Below are 22,022 nucleotides of genomic sequence, written 5' to 3'. Positions count from 1 at the left end.
GTGTCAAGGAGTCACAGCCACCTGGCAGGGAGGCAGAGTCCAAGAAACAGCAGGCCTGGATCTGCTCCGAGGTCCAACAGAAACAGATTCCTGCGTCTTTTTGGGTGTACTTATAACCAGCAGTTCACCGTCAGAACTATCACTAGAGAAAGAAGGACACAATGTTAAAAATTGCTTTTGTTCAACCAGTTCAGGAGGGAGGGGCAGGCCAGATGGCTCAGCTGGGGCTGGAGTGGAGGCAGAGGACTCGAAGGAGGGCAGAGGAGGGGCAGACGGCTCAAGGGAAAGCTGGGGGTGGTGGGGAGCAACTGATCCACGGGAGGGTGAGAGGGGAGCAGGGGAGCAAACGGCCCAGGGAGAGACAGAAGGGCCAAGGACCCAGCCTGTTTTTCACTTGGCTTCTTCTGGAACTTCATTTTGCCTAATTGCTGTGCAGGCACAAGATACTTTGGTTTGGTACTCAGTTCAACCAACTGCTGAGCATTTTAACACAGGTTTAACATACACTCAACAGTCTGTTGGAGATGAGTACCAAGGAGCAGTCTCAGCCTGCCGTTTGATTCTCACGATAGCAAACCCTGGGGGAACCTCCACAGCAACTGCAGCAGGCTCTTCAGGGGGAGATACATGGACAGGCTCAGCCTCAACTTCCTCCTGTTCCTCTACTTCAGTTTCTTGCTCTAATTCCTCTTCCTCCAATTCCTCCCCTCTATCTTGTTCTGCTTTCCGTTCCTTTGTTATAAATGATCAATCAAAAAGCCAAATTTATCAAAATGCAAAAAAGATTTTGTTTCTTTTTTTCCATGACCAAAATATGGTCCTCAAAAACCCCACAGCCAAAGAGAAAGTGTCGAGCCCAGGGTCGGCACTGGGTGAACCTGGATCTGACCTCTATCGCATCAGACCTTCCCCTGTTCACGAGCAGCACTTCTTGCGGGGCTGTTTTATACAGTTTGTTATGCCTGAGGCAGAGGAGTCCCGATTTTTTTTGTAACTGCATATTCCAGACAGTTTCTTTCACTGTGCAGAGCTGGACAATCGCTGTTTCCTGGTCAACAGCCGGCGTTAATTGCGTCCGGGGAAGTTGTCTATTCAGATGTATTTTTCTGGCAACTTCTGCTATCTCGATCGATTGTATCAGTTGGGCAATGATCGTCCTCAGGCGTCTTCCGATCACTCGGGATAGCAGCAATCATCGCGCTGGACACGTCTATTCGTAAGTTAACTGGGTATTGTTCTCCTGCTGCCTTCAGGAACCTTGAGATTCCAAGTAGACGTCTGCCTCTGGGCTGCTGGTGGTCAGAGACTCGTTTGGATTTCACAGTCTTATAAAATACCTTCTCTCTATAAGCATGAATTATTTCATAACATATATTACACCTTCAACGCCTCATACAACAGTCTCCAGGTAGCAGCCAAATCAACAACTGTCTTATACCCCTTAGATATCTCTTCCCATAGTCTCTTCCCAACCTTTTTCCATGCCCGGACACTGAAGGCAATGTCGGCATCAGCTTCAAAGTATGTGGTTTACACCATGTCAGTAAACTACCAAGAGCATAATCAGAAGCTTGAACATTTTTCCTTTTCAATAAAGCCTTCCACATGGACAAAACAGCCTTTTCCTCATTTAATAAATTATTTCCCATTATTTTTCCCAGTCACTTACCTCGAATCAGACGTCTGAATTAGGTCCGGACCTCCGCGGCGTCCTTTCTGCCTTCACTTGTTTTTAGGGTACCTTTCAACTTTTTCTCTCTTTTGTCTTTCCTTTTTTACAGTCCTGTTGCAATCATGGCAGGGCCACCAGATGCCGATATAGGCCATGACACAGCACAAAGTACCACGACTCCATCAGAAGGGTGCAAGAGAGATTTATTATAGCAACATGTTGCTGTTATACTCTGTCAAGATATTTACATTTACTGAACAGACACATTCACTGCCCATTGGTCATAAGAAAGAAACAAAGTTCTCAGTAGGTGAACAAGGAGCCATGTCACTCTGTGAACCAACTAAAGTCCCTATCTTCTAACTCTCTCTCTTTCTCCATGGTGTCATGGTGATAGCCTTGGTACCTTCCTCCAGAGAGATATGGGGCTTTCATTATCTTCAGGAAGCCTTCGCTGGCTCACAAGAACAGCACAAACATATGTTTCCTACAATGAGAGAGATGAAGGAGGAGGTGAGGAAGATCAGTTTGGCACCAGTGCAGGTTACAGGCCCCAAAGTCAGAGCCCAACATCCCCCAGCTAGAGAGAGAGGGTACACCCAATGAGCCAACCTGTAGCTCTTCCTGCGTGACCATGGGGAAAACATGGGAAGGTGGGATGGGAAATCCACTTCTCTCCTGGCAGCATGGGTGCATCAGCTCAAGGAGGGAAACACTAACTGAGGGAGTTCCACTAAAGTGAAGGTAGCCCCAAACTCCCATGACCGAGCTGCCAGGTGTGATCTGTCAGATCTCCTTGAAGGAACCTCTACCATGTATGCCCAGGAAAGAAATAATAACCAGGGCTAGGGGGGTCCTGCCTCTAGCCAGGGAGAGGCACAGGAATACCGGATTTTCTGGATGGTGTGGATCCGATGGCCTGGCACATCAGAGCCACAAAAATACAACGCCTTAGTTGATACTGGTGTGCAGTGTACCCTAATGCCATGGGGACATGGGGGGGCAGAACCTGTTTCCATTGCTGGGGTGACGGGGGGATCACAGCAATTGACCCTGCTGGGAGCCCAGGTGAGCCTGACTGGGAAGGAGTGGCAGAAACATCCTATTGTGACTGGCCCAGAGGCCCCGTGTATTCTGGGCATAGACTTCTTCCAGAATGGCTTCACAAACACCCCAAGGGACTCGGGTGGCCTTTTGGAATAGCTGCGGTAGAGGCAGAGAACATTAAGCAGTTGAACACCTTGCCTGGACTATCAGAAAACTCATCTGCAGTAGGACTCCTGAGGGTGGAAGAGCAACGAGTACCAATTGTCACCTCGACAGTGCACCACTGGCAGTGTTGAACAAATTGAGAAGCTGTGATCTGTAGCAGGCTCCGAGCCTGCTAGGGCTCCGTGGAGAGAAGAGGCTTAAAGATAGGAAAATGCCAAGTCATGGTGAAATAGCAACGAATTGAGATGCCGTGATCCCCATCCACAGAATGATCCGTGAGCTGGAGAGCCAAGGGGTGCTCAGCAAATCAGACTCACTCTTCAACAGCCCCATTTGGCCTGTGCACAATCTGACAGAGAATGGAGATTGACTGTGGACTATCGTGCCTTGAATGAAGTGACTCCACCGCTGAGCGCTGCTGTGCCGGACATGCTGGAACTCCAGTACGAGCTGGAGTCCAAGGCAGCAAAGTGCTTTGCCACTATAGACATTGCTAATGTGTTTTTCTCCATTCCTCTGGCAGCAGAATGCAGGCCTCAGTTTGCTTTCACCTGGAGGGGCGTGCAGTACACCTGGAACCGACTGCCCCAGGGGTGGAAGCACAGCCCCACCATCTGCCGTGGACTGATCCAGGCTGCGCTGGAAAAGGGTGAGGCTCCAGAACACCTGCAGTACATTGAGGACATCATTGTGTGGGGGAACACAGCAATGGAAGTGTTTGAGAAAGGAGAGAGGATGATCCAGATTCTGCTGGAAGCTGGCTTCACCATCAAGAAGAGCAAAGTCAAAGGACCGCCCGAGAGATCCAGCTTCTGGGAGTGAAGTGGCAAGATGGATGGCGTCAGATTCCCACTGAGGTCTTCAGTAAGATCACAACAATGTCCTCACTGACCAGCAAGAAGGAAACACAAGCTTTCTTAGCCATAGGTTTTTGGAGAATGCACATTCCTGAGTACAGCCAGATTGTGAGCCCTCTCCACCAGGTCACCTGCAAGAAGAACGAGTTCCACTGGGGCCCTGAACAGCAACTAGCCTTTGCTCAGATCAGGCAGGAGATCGCTCATGCAGTAGCACTTGGCCCAGTCAGGAATGGAGCAGAGGTGAAGAACCTGCTCTACTCTGCAGCCAGGAACAATAGCTTGTCCTGGAGCCTTTGGCAGAAGGTGCCTGGGGAGACTCAAGGCCAATCACTGGGATTCTGGAGCCGAAGTTACAGAGGATCCAAAGCCAACTACACTCCCACTGAGAAGGAAATCTTGGCTTCCTATGAAGGAGTTCAAGGGACCTCGGAGGTGATTGGCACAAAAGCACAACTCCTCCTGGCACCCTGACTACCGGTGCTGGGGTGGATGTTTAAAAGAAAGGTTCTCTGTACCCACCACACCACTGACACCACATGGGGCAAATGGATTGCTCTGATCACACAGCGTGCCTGTATTGGAAACCTGAATCGCCTTGGGATTTTGGAGATAAATACAAACTGGCTGGAAGGTGAAAACTTTGGTCTCACTGACAAAGAGGACCAGGTACAAGTGACATGGGCTGAGGAAGCTCCACCGTACAACCAACTACCAGCAGAGTAAACACGCTACGCTCTTTTCACTGTTGGTTCCTGTCGCATTGTAGGGATGAACTGGAAATGGAAAGCAGCTGTATGGAGCCCCATAGGACAGATTGCACAAGCTACCAAAGGAGAAGGTGGATCAAGTCAATTTACTGAACTCGAAACCATTCAGATGGCCCTGGACATTGCTGAAAGAGAGAAGGGGCCAAAACGATACCTTTTATATCGATTCATGGATGATAGCCAGTGATCTGTGAGGTTGGCTGGAAAGGTGGAAAAAGTCCAACTGGCAGCATAGAGGAAAATCAATCTGGGCTGCTGATGAATGGGAAGACATTGCTTCTTGGTTGGAGAAGCTACCTGTGAAAGTCTGCCACGTAGATGCCCATGTCCCCAAGAGTCGGGCTAGTGAGGAACACCAAAACAACGAGCAGGTAGGTCAGGCTGCAAAGATAGAGGCGCCAAAGACAGACTTAGATTGGCAACATACGGGGGAGTTGTTCCCAGCTCAATGGGCCCATGATGCCTCAGGTCATCAGGGCAGAGATGCCACCTGTAAGTGGACACGAGACCGAGGGGTGGATCTAACCATGGACAGTATTTCTCAGGTTATCCATGACTGTGAGACATGTGCTGCCATCAAGCAGGCCAAGCGAGTGAAGCCCCTGTGGTACGGTGGGCGGTGGTCCAAGTACAAGTATGGGGAGGCCTGGCAGATTGACTCCATCCCACTGCCCCAGACACGCCAGGGCAAGCGCTACGTGCTGACCATGGTGGAAGCCACCACGGGATGGCTGGAGACCGACCCTGTGCCTCACACCACTGCCCAGAACACCATCCTGGGCCTGGAAAAGCAAGCCCTGTGGAGACATGGTGGGGGAGGATCTTCATCCACTCATCCCAGGTGTCCATGGGGTTGGGTTTCTTACCTACATACGGGCAGTCATTTGGTGACAGGGGGACTCCCACCAGGCATGTTAAGAGCAGACCGTCTACGCTTCCAATGGCCATGCAAAGATTGTCTTGCTTTAATGACTTCACCAAAGTGACCCAGATGTTTTGTTTTGGCTGAGGGATGATCCAGCTGGTGGTCACTTGGATACAGATGAGGGCGCTGATAAAGACAATGACAACGATGGCACTGGTTCTGCTGTGGGGTGCCCTGGAGGGTGTCACAGAAAGAATCATACTTCTTCTTTCCCACTGGGTAGTTTTTACTTATGTATGGTAAAAACACACATTAGTGGACTTATTTTAAGACATTCTTAAATATTTTTAAGTTCCCCCTATAGTTCTTCCCAACTCCTCCCAATCACGCCCTTCTCTTTTTTAAGGGAAGTTTGAGGGAGGGAAAAAGGAGCAGTTTCAAGAGGGGAAAGAGGGAGGGGGTAGGGATAAAGGGTCACTGGTAGAGGGATGGTGGAAAAGGCAGGGGTGTGTCTGCATTTGAGATTGACATGGATGTTATCAGTGGGATGTATCTACGTGCGATGAGTGTCCTTGCCACAATGTTTGGATATATGAATTTCTTTTTTCTTCATCTCCAAGAGAAAGGTGCTTCTGTGGCATGGTGGGAGAGGGATCTGATTTTGTGTTCATTCGAGGGGTCGTCTTCACATCTGTGGTCTACTGATAAATCTTCTGGGAATCCACTGGGGTCCTGTATCTGTAGAAACACAAGCATATCCTCTCCCCCACATATCCCTCTCCCTGGGCACCGCCAGAGGGACAGGGCAGGACGGCTCCTGCTGCCAGGGACGGCTGCAGGGGCTGAAGCTGGGGCTGCAGCCAGGGCTGCCCAGGGCTGTCCTGCAGAGCAGCTCCTGCAGCCCTCAGGGCTCTTGGCCAGCCCAGGGCATGTGCCACCTGCCAGGGGCAGCTCTCAGCCTGCCTGGCAGCTCCCCATGGACGCTGCAGGGGAGAAGTTCCAGGTGCAAGGAGCCACCCCCAGCAGGGCAGATTCCTCCTGCTCTGGAGATGGTGCTGCATGGCCAGGGCTGCTCTCAGCTTTCTCCTAAAGGGAAGGGAAAGGGGCTCTCAGCTTTGGCTGTGTCACTGAGCCTCCTGCACTGTCAGCCTGGGCATCAACAGATGGGCCTCAGATCTCCCTCAGAAAATGCCTCCTCAGCCTCGTCTCCCTACACACAGCAGCAGCAGCACCTTGGCTTGCAGCATCTCTGTTTGTCTGGCCTGCCCTTAAGGCCCTGCTGCCAGGGAGATGCCCCTGGGCAGTGCCCTGTGCTGGGAGGGGTCTGCAGGGCAGAGCTGAGCCCCCAGGGCTGGGCTGGGCTCTGGCAGCACTGGCAGGGACAGGACTTGTATAGAGAGACACAGCTCCCAGTAGGCACAACTCCAGGCAGCAGAGAGCCAGAGCAACCCTTGGTATCCAATCCTGTCCAGCTGCACAGGGAAAGAGAGAAGGGCTTAGAGAAACTGACTTTTAAAATCGAGTCTTTAAAAACTCCACTTTATTTTTCAAGCACATTTTAATTTCAATCATGCTGAACTAGAGGAAGGTGTAATAAGCAAAGGCACCTGTGTGGTTCCAGTAGTTCTGACTGCACTGGGGCCCAGGGAGCCCTGTTTTCCCTCTGGGCTTCCCAGCGTTCACGCTGAGAGCAATGCTGAAGATGAATCAGTAACTCAGGAGCACAAACACAAGCTCAAAAATAAAAATGTTGAGTGAAGTTCTCCAACAGGTAGAGAAGTAGTTTTGAGGGAATTCCTAAAATAACTCCATAGGATTGACTCAAAGAGTTTGTCAATGTCTTGTTTCAACAGTCCACCATGCCCGAAGTGAAGGAATGTCCAACAGCAGCTCCATCAGGCACTTCCTCCTGCTGGCATTGGCAGACACGCTGCAGCTGCAGCTCCTGCACTTCTGCCTCTTGCTGGGCATCTCCCTGGCTGCCCTCCTGGGCAACGGCCTCATCATCAGCGCCGTAGCCTGCGGCCACCACCTGCACACGCCCATGTTCTTCTTCCTGCTCAACCTGGCCCTCAGCGACCTGGGCTCCATCTGCACCACTGTCCCCAAAGCCATGCACAATTCCCTCTGGGACTCCAGCACCATCTCCTACTCAGGATGTGCTGCACAGGTGTTTTTCTTTCTCTTCTTTATGTCAGTAGAGGTTTCCCTCCTGACCATCATGAGCTACGACCGCTACGTGTCCATCTGCAAACCCCTGCACTACGGGCCCCTCCTGGGCAGCAGAGCTTGTGCCCACATGGCAGCAGCTGCCTGGGCCAGTGCCTTTCTCAATGCTCTGCTGCACACGGCCAATACATTTTCCCTGCCCCTGTGCCATGGCAATGCCCTGGGCCAGTTCTTCTGTGAAATCCCACAGATCCTCAAGCTCTCCTGCTCCAAATCCTACCTCAGGGAACTTGGGCTCATTGTGATTGTTGCCTCTTTAGCTTTTGGTTGTTTTGTGTTCATTGTTTTCTCCTATGTGCAGATCTTCAGGGCTGTGCTGAGGATCCCCTGTGAGCAGGGACGGCACAAAGCCTTTTCCACCTGCCTCCCTCACCTGGCTGTGGTCTCCCTGTTCCTCAGCACCATCATGTTTGCTCACCTGAAGCCCCTGTCCATCTCCTCCCCATCCCTGGATCTGGCCCTGTCAGTTCTGTATTCGGTGGTGCCTTCAGCCCTGAACCCCCTCATCTACAGCCTGAGGAACCAGGAGCTCAAGGCTGCAGTGTGCAAACTGATGATGGGACAATTTCAGAAGCATTAAACTGGTTGCCAATTTCTGCAATTCACTTTTAATAAAAGTCATCTTTGATAGATCTATTGGTTTGGTTTTTTTCCTGTTCTTTCTTTTTTTAGTATTCTCCCTAAACCAAGGCTATTGTTTGTGCCACTTCCCCCTTTACTGTGGCCTCAGACTGTGTCAAAGAGGGGCTGCACTCTCGGTGGCTTTAAATGAAATAAAAGATCTCCCAGCAAAGTTTTCACCAGAGATGCCCCTTCTGTTCCCTCTCTGGAGCTGCAGCAGCAATGTCTGTGTGCAGAGCTGGGGCAGATCAGTGCTGGCCCAGCAGCTGTGCCCAGCAGCAGCAGCAGCACTTGGTGTTGCCAGTGCTGCTGCCGTGGCCCTGCCCCGCTGCCCTGGTGGCCCTGGTGTTGCTGCAGGGCCTGAGTGCTCTGGGGGCCGGGCACAGCCCTGGGGGTGGCAGTGCCGGGGCTGCAGCAGGGACAGGCCATGGGCACTGCTGGGGCAGCGCTGACGCCTCAGGCCAGGCCCTGGGGGCTCCAGGCTCCTTGCCCAGGCTCTCTCAAGAACACGGCCAGGCCAATGCTCAGCACAGAAAAGCCCCGTGAGCAGCCTCAGGCTGGCCGTGGGCAGGCTGGGGGCAAACAGCATGGCTGGGGCTCTGCAAGGGCCCTGGGGCAGACGGGAAGGAGCAGCAGAGCAGGGGCTGATCCATCCCCAGTGCGCTGCACAGCCCAGGGCAGCGTCCCAGAGCGTCCTCATGCAGCTGCCAACAACATCCCCCCTCTGCAGCCCTGGCCTCTCCCCCAGCTCACACAGGTGCCCATCCTTGCAGGCACAGACACGGCAGCACTGGCTCAGCAGCCCCTGTTTGCATTGCACACAGCAGGGGGAGCACCCCCATGCTGTTGCTGTGGGGATATGAACCTGAGGGAGCACAAATGCCATCAGCCCTTGGGGCCAGCAAGGGCTGGGGGACACCAGGGAAACCACTCAGCTTTGTCCTGGCCTCTGCAGTCAGCCAGAAAGTTTGTTCCCATCAGCTGGGAGTTTCCTGTGCCACTGCAGACGCTGTTGCTCAGAGCCAGGGCTGCCTGGCAGCCACCCCCAAACTGCCCCAAGCATTTCCTTGGCTTCACCTTTGCTTTCTTTCCTCTTTCCTGATCCAGATTTCTTCCTATTGCCCATCACTGTCCCCTCCCCTGCAAACAGCCCATCCCTGTTTGCCCTTTCCTCTCTGGCCCCACTCCCCATTGCAGTTCCTGACCTGGCCCCATGGGAACGTCCCTTGGGCAGCAGGATCATCCTACAAGTGCTGCAGGAATTGTCTGCAGGCTCCTGCAGTGCCTGCTGCTGCTCCCTTGCCAGAGGCACCCCAGGCCAGGGAGGCACATCTGGGCTGCTGTGTCTGGCTCTGGGGCTCCCTGTTCTGGGCAGTGAGGAGGGGCTGCAGAGGCTCTGCAGGACTGACAGGATGGGCTTTGGGGCTGCCAGGAGAAGCTGAGGGACCTGGGCTGCTGGAGCTGCTGAAGAGGAGGCCCAGGGTTCCTCCTGCAACTGCTCCAAGGGTTGTTCCAGAGAATCACAGAATCAGCAAGGTTGGAAAAGACCTTGGAGATCATCAAGTCCAACCTGAGCCCTGACACCACCTTGTCTCCCCGAGCCTCCTCTTTTCCAGGATAAACAACCCCAGCTCCCTCAGCCACTCTGAACAGGACTTGTGTTCCAGACCCCTCACCAGCCTGCTTGCCCTTCTCTGGACACGCTCCAGTCCCCCCATGGCTTTCCTAAATTGGGGGCCCAGAACTGGACACAGCACTCGAGGTGTGGCCTCACCAGTGCCGAGTGCAGGGGAAGAATCCCTGCCCTGCTCCTGCTGGCCACACCATTCCTGATCCAGGCCAGGAGCCATTGGCCTGCTTGCCCACCTGGGCACACTGCTGCCTCATGTCCAGCCTGCTGTCCATCAGTGCCCCAGGTCCCTTTCTGCCTGGCCGCTCTCCAGCCACTCTGTCCCCAGCCTGTAGCGCTGCAGGGGTTGTTGTGGCCAAAGTGCAGCACCCAGCACTTGGTCTTGTTCAACCTCACCTTGTTGGATTTGGGCCCTGGATCCAGCCTGTCCAGGTCCCTCTGCAGAGCCCTCCTACCCTCCAGCAGATCCACACTCACACCCAGCTTGGTGTCATCTGCAAATTTGCTGATGCTGGACTCAGTCCCCTCATGCAGATCATCAGTGCAGACATTGAAATCCACGCTGGCTGGCTCTGATCCCTGGGCCATCCTGTGGGTGCCCTGTGATGGCACTCAAGGTGATCTGTTCCATAATCTTGGAACAGCCCTCCTCCATTGATTAAAATCAATGAGATAGAAAGTAGTAAGTAGCTATGGAACTGAGGAAAAGGGAATATTAATAGACTATGATAAAACACTCCACAGAATACACAGTTATGCTAAAGAGTCTCCTTCTCCTTTTGCAGAAAGGCCCCTCACCGAGGACATAACCAGGGTGGGACAGAAAGCTGCATCAAGAGCTTGTGGGGGGAAAGGGAGTTCTTTGTGTTGTAATGCCTATAGAAATTCTGTGCAGTGACAGAGCTCTTGTAAGAGCTGTAAATTGGTACAATGCCTTCAGGCTTAAATTCAAGCTAGAAGCAGGCTCCCAGAGCAGCAGCCTTTCTGTCACTGCTCTTGGACTGCAGCTTCAGAAACAGGCAAGACAGACCTCAGCTTAGAAAATCTAAAAGCTCCTTTTCAGTTCCTTGATCAGATTCAGGATATACCAGATTGCCAAGCAGTATGTATTCTATTTGCCACCTGTATGCCAGTTGTCTTCTGTTAATTGGGCAGTTTTCCTTATCTCTTCCACAGCCACTCCTCCCTCCAGGGGAGACATCTGCTGATAATAAGCTATGGAATGTCACTGCATGGCTGATAAGAACTACAGCATCCCATTGGGAGATGCTCCACCCAGAGGGAGGAGCCAAGCATTCCTACCAGGATATAATCTTGAAATTCTGGAACACCCGCACAGCTTCTCCTCTGGATTTCCCAGAAGAACAGCAGCTGCCTCTTCCACTGGATCTTCAGAGGAAGACTACACCTTTCTACAGGATCCCTGCTCCAACAGAACCACACCTGACACTCCAGGAGGGCTGCAGCCACAATTCCAATTGGACTGCTACCAACACCCTGACCCACAGGGTGTCAGGCTGTATTCTGACTCTGTCAGTGCTGTTTTGGTTTACTGCATTGTTTATTTTATCTTTTTATTTTCTTCCCTAATAAGGAACTGTTATTCTTGATTTTTACCTGAGAGCCCCCCTTAATTTAAAATTCATGACAATTCAGAAGGAAGGGATTTACATTTTTCCATTTCAAGAAAGGCTCCTGCCTTCCTTAGCAAACAGCTGTCTTTCCAAACCAAGACAGAGGAACCACCTGTGTTATACATGTAAATACTTAACACGAAAAAAGCAAGAGCCTCAAAAAGGCAAAACAGCTTGGTAATTTGTAGAAATAACTTTGATCAAAAATAAAATGTGTTAATAGATCGGTCTGAAGATGACATTCACAATTTTCCTGGTGATATTGTGCACTGTACTGTAACAGTGGATAGTAACTGGACATAGCCAGTAGATAACTGGATATGCTTTTCAAACTTAGTATTCATTGAATTATTCATTGAATTCTCATCCTTCTGTACACTTCAGCTCTGCTGTAAACTTCAGAGACATTTTTTCACAAGCTTCTAACAAGTTACTCTGGATCCATAATTCCTGAGACCAAAGGGAGCCCAAATGCCAAGTGGGATGACTCTTTCTCAAAGCCTGGAGTCACACAGAATGAAGCAGTACTTAAATCATTGTGTGCATCCCATACACGTAACAGTCCAGTTACTGACCATCTGCAATAATTTTTTGACTTTTGCTACAAATTACCTTCAAGAATAAGCTACAAATAATATCTTGAACCTGTTTAAATTCAGGGATGGCATTACAATTGCCCTAAAAAATTCAAAGGGCACCTAGTGCTGTTGCAGTAATACAAGAGAACTGTAAGTGTGTATGACTAGTTGTTATTCATATTAGGTAAAAATGGATCAGCTCAGCTTTGCAAAGCAAGAAACAAGTCACGGAGAGTTGAAATGATGGGGTTGGGACAGTGTAGCCAGTCTGCTTTTTGTGAGAGATGCTCTTAAGCAGTGGCAGCAGTAATGTACTCATCTCCTGTACCTTTGCTCCTTGTGATCTACTATCCACCTCTGCAATTTTTTCTGCTCTGTTTTTTTTCTTTATTTCTTAAGCTGAGTACCAAAAGGAAACACAGAACTGCAATGTTGCTACCAAAATAATAGATCTTTTTTTCAAACTAAAAAATACCCAGAGCTTTTAGAAAACACAACAGAAGTGATGCAAAGCATGAACAATACAAGACATTGAGGAGTATTTTGACGTTATACTACATCAGCCAAAGAAATGGATAGTAGGGCTTGAGGAACAAGGATAGAAATGAAGTTTTGTTAAAAGGGCTTATTTTGGTCTCTATGTGGTAACTGTCATCACCCTGATGTAAATACTTCACAATCTATTTAAATTTTCCTAAGTTGTATTATTTTGCAATCAGCTATGACTTTTTAAATTTCTCCTGCACCCATAACTGAATGATCTGAGCACAATCTCCAAACAAGACAAATGGTAAAGTAGCAAAGGGCTGCAATAACTGAGCAGCCAACAGGATAAGCCACACTGGCGTCTCCTGGCTTTGCCAAATCCTCTGTGAGTGCTTTCGTTTCTTTCCCTCTTTGGTTTAAAATGCAACACATTTTCATTCCTTCTGATGACTCACCTCTGAAAGAAAAAGGCAGTAGCTGTGTTTGGCAGGGTAAGTCGCATTTGCAAATTGGCTCACCTTGTTGGCAGCAGAACTGCATTTTTTCTTATCAAAGCTGCTCATCAGCTTGAGTGGGGAGAAGGCGCAAAAGGATGAGAGAGGCTGGTGGAGCTCTGATGGTGTGAGGATCCAATGGGGCAAAGAGCTGGGAGGTGAAATCCCTTTTCTTGAGTTCAGGGTCATTAGGGAAAGGGAGGGTGTGCCTGAGAGCTCAGTTCTGTCAGCCATATTCACCTAGTAAAAGGTTTTTTTCCTGCACCTGTGTGTGTGGCCAATGCCAAGGGATGGCAGCTCTTTCTGTTGTGGGGGCATTGCAGCCTCCAACTGCAGACTATGCAACCTGAGCTGCATTGAAATGTGTTCTCCAGGGCTCCGTTTTGGGGCTGGTCCTGGTTAACATCTTTATTGATGATCTGGAGGAGGGCATTGAGAGCACCCTCAGTAAATTTGCAGATGCCCAGTTGGGTGGGAGTGTGGATCTGCTGGAGGACGGGAAGGCTCTGCAGGGAGACTTGGACAGACTCGATCAATGGGCCAAGGACAGGGGTGTGAGGTTCCACAAGGCCAAGTGGCACATCCTGCAGGTCACCAGCCGCCTCAGGGTGAGCCAAAGTGTGCCCAAGGGGGCAAGAGGCCAATGGCACCTGGCCTGGATCAGCAGCAGTGTGGGCAGCAGGAGCAGGCAGCGCCTGCCCCTCTGTGCTGGGCACTGCTGAGGCCACACCTCGAGTGCTGTGTCCAGCTCTGGGCCCCTCAGGAAAAAGGACATTGAGGGGCTGAGTGTGGCCAGAGAAGGGCAGCAAGGCTCACGAAGGCTCTAGAAAACATGGCCCATGAGGAGTAGCTGAGGGAGCTGGGTTTCTTCAGTCTGGGGAAGAGGCTCAGGAGTGTTTATAAGCAAAAAATCTGTGAATTTTTTTTGTGAGAAAAAAGTTACAAGAACTAGTCAGACCAGTGTTGCTGCTAAAGTGCTACCTGTTTATTATGATAATTATGAGTCGTTGTCTTTAATGGTTCTTTTTTCTGTATCAGTAAAGGCCTTGGCTAGGGCTAAGTTAATGGCTCTTCCACTGAGACAGTGAAGGGAGGGGACCTCCCCAGACAGTGAGGAGAAGTGACGAGAGGTAGAAGGGGGGCATGCAAAATAGCCTTAGGACCAGCATGCCATCAGAAGCTACTACTCCAAACTTACTGAAAAGACCCCCAAAACAACGAGCCAATATAGAGTTGGGAAATTGGAGTGATGTCTGGACGTGAGGAACAGAGTGCTGGGCCTGCAGAGATGCTGAAAACCTTCATTGCCCCTCACCCTGAGCAGAAAATCCTCTCAAACCAGGACTCAGAGAGAGAGAAAGAAGCTGTAGAGATCATACATCTGGGTCATGCCCAAAAGGCTCCCACGAGGACTGGACCCCCAGCTCTGCCCCTAATGGACAAAGCTGCCCAGATCCTCCTCCTCTGAGTCACCCTGGGAGAGATGATGGAGACTGCAGACCTGTCGAGCTTCCCAATCTTGAGCTGATCACTTTTAATAAAGGCATTAAAAGCAGAAAAAGTCTCCTGCCCTGTTTATTTCAGCTGGGGGTTTGTCTGGGATAGCCACCCTGGAAGAGGACACCGGGACTGGCCATCTTGGACCTCGAGGACAGCTGGCCATCAGGACCAGAGAGATCGGCTTGGGACCAGTGACACTGAGGAGCTCCGGAGAAATCCGGTGGCGGGAGGAGGAGAGGAACGAGTGTGTGTGTGAGTGAGACGAGGGCCGGGCCCTCGGAGCGAGAGTGGACCCTTCAGTGCCGCGTTTCCGGACTCCTGCGAAGGGCCCGGCCGGGAACAGGGGGAAGCGCATGGAATCAGCGTGAGTGAGTCGTCTCCTAAGGGGGAGAGAGGGCCCCCCCTCCGGGTGTGTGGAGGAAATAGTTGTATGAGTGCCACGCACCCCCAAAAGTCCTGACAGAGGGAAGTCAGGCAGATTGCAAGTCCCAAGGAGGGTTTGGGCAAGCTCACAAGCCCTGCAGGCAAATTCAGTCCTCACAAAGGGGTCAGGCACAAATCCCAGCGAAGGAAGCTGGGGTTTGTTTTTAAGTTCTGATACGGTGAGGCCTGACATTTGGAAGGTTAGGCAAACTAGAAATCAGGCAGTTGTTTTTCCTGACAGAGGGGAGTCAGGCACGAACCGGCTTCTTACGCCAGGGTTTCGTGTTTTCAAGTCCTGATAGATATAAGACCTGACATTAGTAAAGTTAGGCAATCTAGAGATCAGGCAGTTGTTTCAGTGTAAAGTCCTGAGCATCAGGCAAATAAATTTTTCTTGAGATTACCTGTCAGTAGAGGCACCTTTGGGATTTTTTTCTGTTGAGACCTGAAAAATTGGAGGGTGTAATAGTAAAAAGACAGGCAAGAGACTGAGGAATATACCTCCCAATAGCCCCTTGGGGGAACTGTTAGAGAAATGGCATTCTATAGAGGCCACAGAGGGATTAGATAAGGTGAAGATGATCCAGTATTGTGTAGAAGTCTGGCCAGAATTAGAGGTGCAAGGAGGATGGCCTTGGTGTGGGGCAAGGGACAAGTGGATGAGCCAACAACTGAGTCATTGTCTGACAGCTCGAGGAGATACCGATCCTGAGCAATTATTGTATGTAGCTTGCTGGTTAAAGAACGCTATTGGGGATGAAGGGTGCGAATTTGTAAGGTACAGAGGACGAAAGAGGGGAATGAAGGAGAGGATGCTGGAATTGGTAAAAGATGGGACCCCCTGGATTATTTGCCTCCTTCTGCCCCTCCACCTTATAATCCTCTTCCTCGGGCACCTCAAATGGCAGGTCCGATTCTTCCCCCAGCTGCCATCTCATTACCGCCTGCTCAAATTCCTCCTTCTACCTCTTAGGCTTCCCCTATGGTAGACCCAGTATCTCCCCTAGTAACCACTCCCTCACCACCCCCTTTGGCTCCTCCAGTTCCTCCTGCACCACCACAAGTGCCTGCCTACTCCACCTGCTGCATTCTCCACCCCTTCTCCAGCTCCACTTAAAATGTACCCAAGCTCTTCTCCCCCTCCTATTGCTGTCCCTTTACCTCCTCCTAGTTGGGACACAAATGTCTCCTTGCCCGGTAAACAGCTATCACCAAATACACCTGCTGATCCGCAGAAATTTCAGGGTAACCCTGATATCCCTCAAACTAGTAGCATGGCGTCTGAGGATGGGCCGTACTGTAGTACCAGATCCAAGACCTCCAAGGCAGAGAGACTTTTTCCCCTCAGAGAAGTTCCTATGGGAGGAGTAGTGGGAGGTGTTTGCTTTGTCAATGCTCCTCTAACAGCTTCTGAGGTGAGAAGATTCAAGAAAGAGTTAGGGCATTTAGTTGAGGACCCAGTGGGCATAGCCAACCAAGTGGATCAATTCTTAGGCCCAAATATCTACACTTGGGGGGAGATGAATTCCATTCTAAATATATTATTTTCCCCAGAAGAGGTCCAGATGATTAGGGCGGTTGGCATAAGAATTTGGGAGAAAGAGAACTGTCCCAAGTGCCATCAGGTGAACAGAAATTGCCACTGACAGATCCCAGCTGGAACCCTAACCAGGAAGAAGGGAGGAAGGCCATGATGGAATATAGGTCTTTGATAATATGAGGATCAAAGAGTCAATTCCCAAAGGAACTAATACCAAATTGGCATTTGAGGGGGCACAAGAGAAGGATGAAGCTCCTGCTGCTTGGCTTAATCGCCCAAAGCGGAACTTCCAATTGTACTCTAGAATAGACCCAGACACCACAGAAGGTCAAGTACTACTAAAAGTCCAATTTGTTACCAAATCTTGGCCAGATATATGGAGAAAACTAGAAAAAAATGAAGATTGGCAAGAGAAGGACAGAAATGAGTTATTAAGAGAAGCATTGAAAGTGTATTTAAGGAGAGGCGAAGAAAAAGCAAAGGCCAAGGCCAAAATCATGGCTGCCGTAGCTAAAGAAAGTGTGGGGTGGGTGGGTCCACCACCAGGAGGAGGCAAAGATAGGCCAGGACTGTCAGGTACAAGAGAGATAGAGAGACCTCAAGTCCCTTTGAGTGAATGACACTGCTATTATTGTGTAGAGGCAGGACACGTCGGGAAGTTTTGTAGAAAGCTCAGTCTCGATGAGGCAATAGCCAGGGAACAAGAAGCCTTGGAGAGGGTTCTTAGAGGTGATGATTAAAGGTGTCAGGTGCTTTACACTTTAGGGGACCCGATGCAACATCTAGAAAAGCCCTTGGTAAAAATTGAGGTGGGACCCCTAAATGAAGAATTTGCATTTTTGGTTGGATACAGGAGCAGATAAGTCCTGTCTCAACAAAGTACCAAAAAGTATAGTAAAATACCCAAAAACATCTGAGGTTAGACAAAAACAGCTAGGTAGAAGGATATCCAATAGCACCAGGACTGGACAGTAGCACTAAACTAGTAATAAGTGATGTGAAAGTCAAAGGTACCTTATTGTTGTCTGTTGTGTGTGTGAGAGTGAGTCACAAACAAAGTCAGCCTCAACTTCCCGGGCAGGTAGGAAGGGGGCAGTAGAAAGAGTGTGTGTGACCTGCAAACCAGACCAGTGTTCCCCGGTGTGTGAGGGGGCCGTAGCTGTAAGAGCGTGAGTGACACGCAGGCAGCCTCACAGGTGAACGGGCACCGGAGGCAGCAGAGCCAGGGCCCTTCCAGAAGGCCCGGAGATACTGAGAGCTGGAGGCCAACCCCAAGGTGAGGGACGGCTACAGGGACCCGTGATTTTCTGGCAATAAAGATCCACTTTGTGTCTTGAGGGTGTGAAGGAATGTGTGAAGGTGAATGAGAAATAAAAGTGAGTGAATGTAGACGAATTAAAGTATAGGTAATGTGGATTGTGCATTGTAAGTTTTACCACATCTCCTTGGAGGGAGGTGTATTGTGTTGAAAAGCAGTGTGGGGAAAAAGTTTGTTTTAGATGCAAGGGGTTGAAAGAAAAGTGGTATTTCAGCTGTTAGTGAAAGTGAGAAACAGAGACAGGGGATGAATAGATAAGATCTTGAAAATTGAACAGCAAACCAGTAAGTTAGATGCCGAGAAAAATGGGAGAATAAAAGCATGCTAGAAAAGATACCCCCAAGATAGCCCTTTGGGAGTTAAGTTAGCTTACAGAAATACAACTCCTTGCAAAATACAGAGTAGGCAGAAATTGATGAGAGAAACATGCAAGCTATGGAAAAAGGGAAATTAACAAATTATACATAACATTAACCCAAGAAATTGGGTTTTGAGAAAATCATAGTAGACCATTAATGCCTATATTTGAAAGCCCCTTTCAGGTACTCCTCAGTGCTAATTCGACTGTGCGGACCAGAGGAAAACGTTGGACCCACATCATCAGATTCCACACCACTCTCACCCCCTGGCATTGGACCAAGATTCAACATCAGTTTCACGCCCTGGCATTGGACCAGACTCCACACCACTCTCCCTCTGGGATTGGACCGGACTCCACACCACTCACCCTCTGGCATTGGGCCGGATTCAATGTCAGTTTCACCCCCTAGCATTGGACTGGATTCCACATGACTCACCCCCTAACTCAGGACAGGAGTCAACCACATCACGAGTTAATTCACCTGAGTATACCATTATAAAAGGACCAAAAGACTTAAAGTTGACTCTCAAAAGGAAGAGCCCAAAAGACTGATGAACTGAATAAGAAAAGAGTTTGGTATCAGAACCATACCTTATCTTAAAGTGTTATAAGACAGTTCTGTGTTTAAAATAAGTTTGTAAAAAGTTAAAGACTGTTAATAAGTAATTCTGGTCAAGTTCCCCCAATTTAGTTCCAAAGACTCCAGGTTAATCCTCTACAGACCACTCCCCTAAGAGAAACCAAAATTAGTAAGGAACAGACCAAGAGAAGTTTAACCAGAGAAGCGGTAGAAGGGACTCTAAAGAGCTTGGAAGCTTCTTCTTAGTAAAGTTCCCCAAGAGGCAAGACCGGGTGGGCCGGTCGTGCCAGATGACCCATACCAGATTCTTGGGAAGAGCAGTAATGATGGCTCTAATTGCTGGTGGTGCTCTGGGGAGCCCAAGAGAGCCGTGCAGTGAGTGCTACCAACCCCTCTTTGAGGAGGAAGAAGTGAGCTCCTTGTCCAGAGTCCACACCAATTCTAACCCGAATTGTGTTAACCTCCCCCAATGTATTGGACAGTCCAGAATACCACCACTTTTAGGCAGCAACTCCTGGGAGAGTGCCCTGTAGGAGAAACCTGGTTGTGCCTTGAATGTGATGCTACTGAAGCAAGCCTGGTACATCAGGTCAAAGAGAAAGAGACAGTAAAAGCAATAAGAGAACAAGACCATTTAGAGATACCCCGAGGTAAGAACCTATTCATAGATTCAGTGAAAAAAGTTAGCCACAAACTAAATTTAACTGATTGTCGAGTTTGTACCCAGACGACCAAAATTTGGCCATGGGAGAAGATTAATCTAAGGCTATTAGAAATCTGTAACTGGATACAGAATAACTCAGAATTTAGTATTAAGGGGTACAGTACACCAGTAAAAAGAATGGTCTGTAAATGGCATTTAGCAGTAAAGAACTCTGCTACCCAGCGGATCCCAAGAGATCCAAATAGATTTTGGTCTGTTGAAAGAAAAGAAAAGAACAAGTGTATCTACCATGAAGCATATGAATTTTATGAGTACACTGAAGAAGGGATAAACCCCTTTTGGGGAATGAAAGGCATTTCTAAATATTGGGAATGTCCAACAGAACCTAAGCATACATTTTGGGGGGGCCCCTAAACATCTGTTTTGGATCTGTGGTACTACAGCATACACTAAATTGCCAGGAAACTGGTCTGGCAGTTGCACCATTGGAATGATAAAACCAGCTTTCTTTTTATTACCCAAAGAATCTGGATCAAGTTTAAGAGTTCCTATATACGATGAATTAAGAAAAACCAAAGGGAGGAGGCAAAGTGCAATAGAAATTGGGGGAATCCAAAATTGTAAGAGCCAGGTTCGGATCCCAAGAAAAATTATCAAGACCAGCCACCTGGGCTCAAGATGAGTCCTGGGGTTATTGGACCCTGATATCTATGTTAAACAGAATCATCAGGCTCCAGGCAGTATTTGAGATGAAGAGTGCAATCATTAGAAACATCTCAAATTAAATAAAAAAACTACCATATGTAAGTAACCAAGAACAGACTCCTACACTTGATTCCACTTGGTGGGATAACCTATGGACTTTCAAAGGAGATTGGTGGAAAAAGGTAGCTTTTTCACTGTGTGTACACTTGCTGGTTTGCTCTTTTTATCATGCTTACTTCTCTGCTTAATTAAAAATGGTAATATCTGCCATGCAGACAAACCTAGGGATCTCTGAAGAAATTAACCTGAAGAAACCAGAAAAGGTAAAGTTAAGTGACCATGATTACCAGAGTGCTCAAGAAATTTATAATCAATAAAAAACTTAAGGAAATTCTATGCTTCTTGCATAGAATTGCAAGTTGAAATTGCAAGTTTATGTGAGCTTAAGTTTAAACCTGATCAAAGAAAAAGAGGGGGGACTGTTATGAGTAGAAAAGTTGTCCATTTTTTTAAAAGGTTGCAGAGTTCACAAGTTAAAACAATTGCTACCAAGTTGTAGTTATAACTATTTGTTGTTAATAATTTCATGTTGTAATCCCTTGTTGTTAATAGTTTTCTTTAATTACCTTGTTGATGGTTAAAACTCCCCTTTGTAGAGCATCACCCTGCTGCTTCCTGGAAGATGGCACTGGGACTGTGAGGAAGGGATGACATTGGGGTTGGCATGCAAATGAGAAAACCCCTCACCAAATCTAGCAGGAAAAATCATGAAAAACAATGAGCCACCATGGAATTAAGAGACTGAAGTGATGCCTAGACATGAGGAACAGAATCCAGTGTCCACTAAGACCCTTTTTACCCCTCACCCTAACCAAAAAAGATGTCAGCTACAAAGAAGATGTTGAATGTCAAACCAAAAAACCGGGAATCTCCTGGTGCTCTCGTGAGGACAGAAGGCTCAGGTCTGCCTGCAGAGCAGCAGACAAAGCTGCACTCTTCCTCCTCCTCCATGCCATTCCTGGGAGCAGTGGTGGCGTGAGCGTGACCTGTTGGTTCTCCCCACCTGAGCTAATTTTTAATAGAGGCATTAAAAAGGAGAAAGATCTGGTCTATTTATTTCAGGAAGGTTCAGGCTGGAGCTGAGGAGAAAGCTAAGTCCCTCGCAGGGCAGAATGTTGGTGATGGAGGTGTGGCAGCGTGAGGCTGGGCCATGGCCGGGCTCTGTGTGCCAGGAGCCGGCAGCGCTGGGTGCAGGGAGCCCAGGGAGGGCACAGAAACGCTGGGTGAGAAATGCTGGGGGACAGCGAGATGGGCGAGTGCAGCTGGCCAGGGCAGAGGAGCAGCATGCCCAGGGGCACAGCCTGCAGGACAGATGGCCAAGGGCTGGGCAGGGCTGGCAGGGCCACAGGCACCCAGGCCTTTGTGCCCTGGGCTCGGGCAGCGCCTCTGGAGGCCCCACAGGAGGAATTTTCCTGGCAGGGGCTGCACTTTGCTTCTCCCTCAGCCTCCCTGGGGAGGCTGGCAGGGGCTGCAGGTTGATGCCATTTGTCCTTGCTGCCCCTCACATCCCCCTGGCCCAGGGGCGTGAGGGACAGGCCCTGCTGGCCCAGGCTGGGCTCAGGCCTTGGCCTTTCTGCTTCCTGCAGCCAAGCCAGGCCTTGCTCAGCATTGCAGTTCCCTGCTCAGAGCCTTGGGCTCCCTGCAATCCTGGCCTCAAGGATCTGCTCTCACCAGGCCCTGGGCAGCCTTTGGCACTCCCTGCCCTCACTGGGGCCCAGCCATGCTCCAAGGCACTCGGAGTTTTGCTGCTGACTCCTTGAGCAGCTTCTTCATCCTTCTCTCCGTGCCTGAGGCTCCTGGACCCAGCCCCAAATCCACCGTGG

General features: G+C 49.5%; 2 protein-coding genes across 2 annotated transcripts in view; one reads left to right on the top strand and one right to left on the bottom strand.

Annotated features, from left to right (window-relative positions):
- Positions 1 to 22,022, bottom strand: part of LOC136570481 (olfactory receptor 14A16-like) — a 223,271-nt gene that overhangs the window by 191,443 nt on the left and 9,806 nt on the right. The window lies entirely within an intron of this gene.
- LOC136570407 (olfactory receptor 14C36-like) lies at positions 7,253 to 8,185 on the top strand. The gene has a single exon (XM_066570885.1). The coding sequence runs from the start codon at positions 7,253 to 7,255 to the stop codon at positions 8,183 to 8,185; it is 933 nt and encodes a 310-aa protein (XP_066426982.1).

Source organism: Molothrus aeneus, unplaced genomic scaffold (genome assembly GCF_037042795.1).
Source record: "Molothrus aeneus isolate 106 unplaced genomic scaffold, BPBGC_Maene_1.0 scaffold_34, whole genome shotgun sequence".
NCBI lineage: Eukaryota > Metazoa > Chordata > Aves > Passeriformes > Icteridae > Molothrus > Molothrus aeneus.
This window is presented reverse-complemented; position numbering and strand designations above follow the sequence as displayed.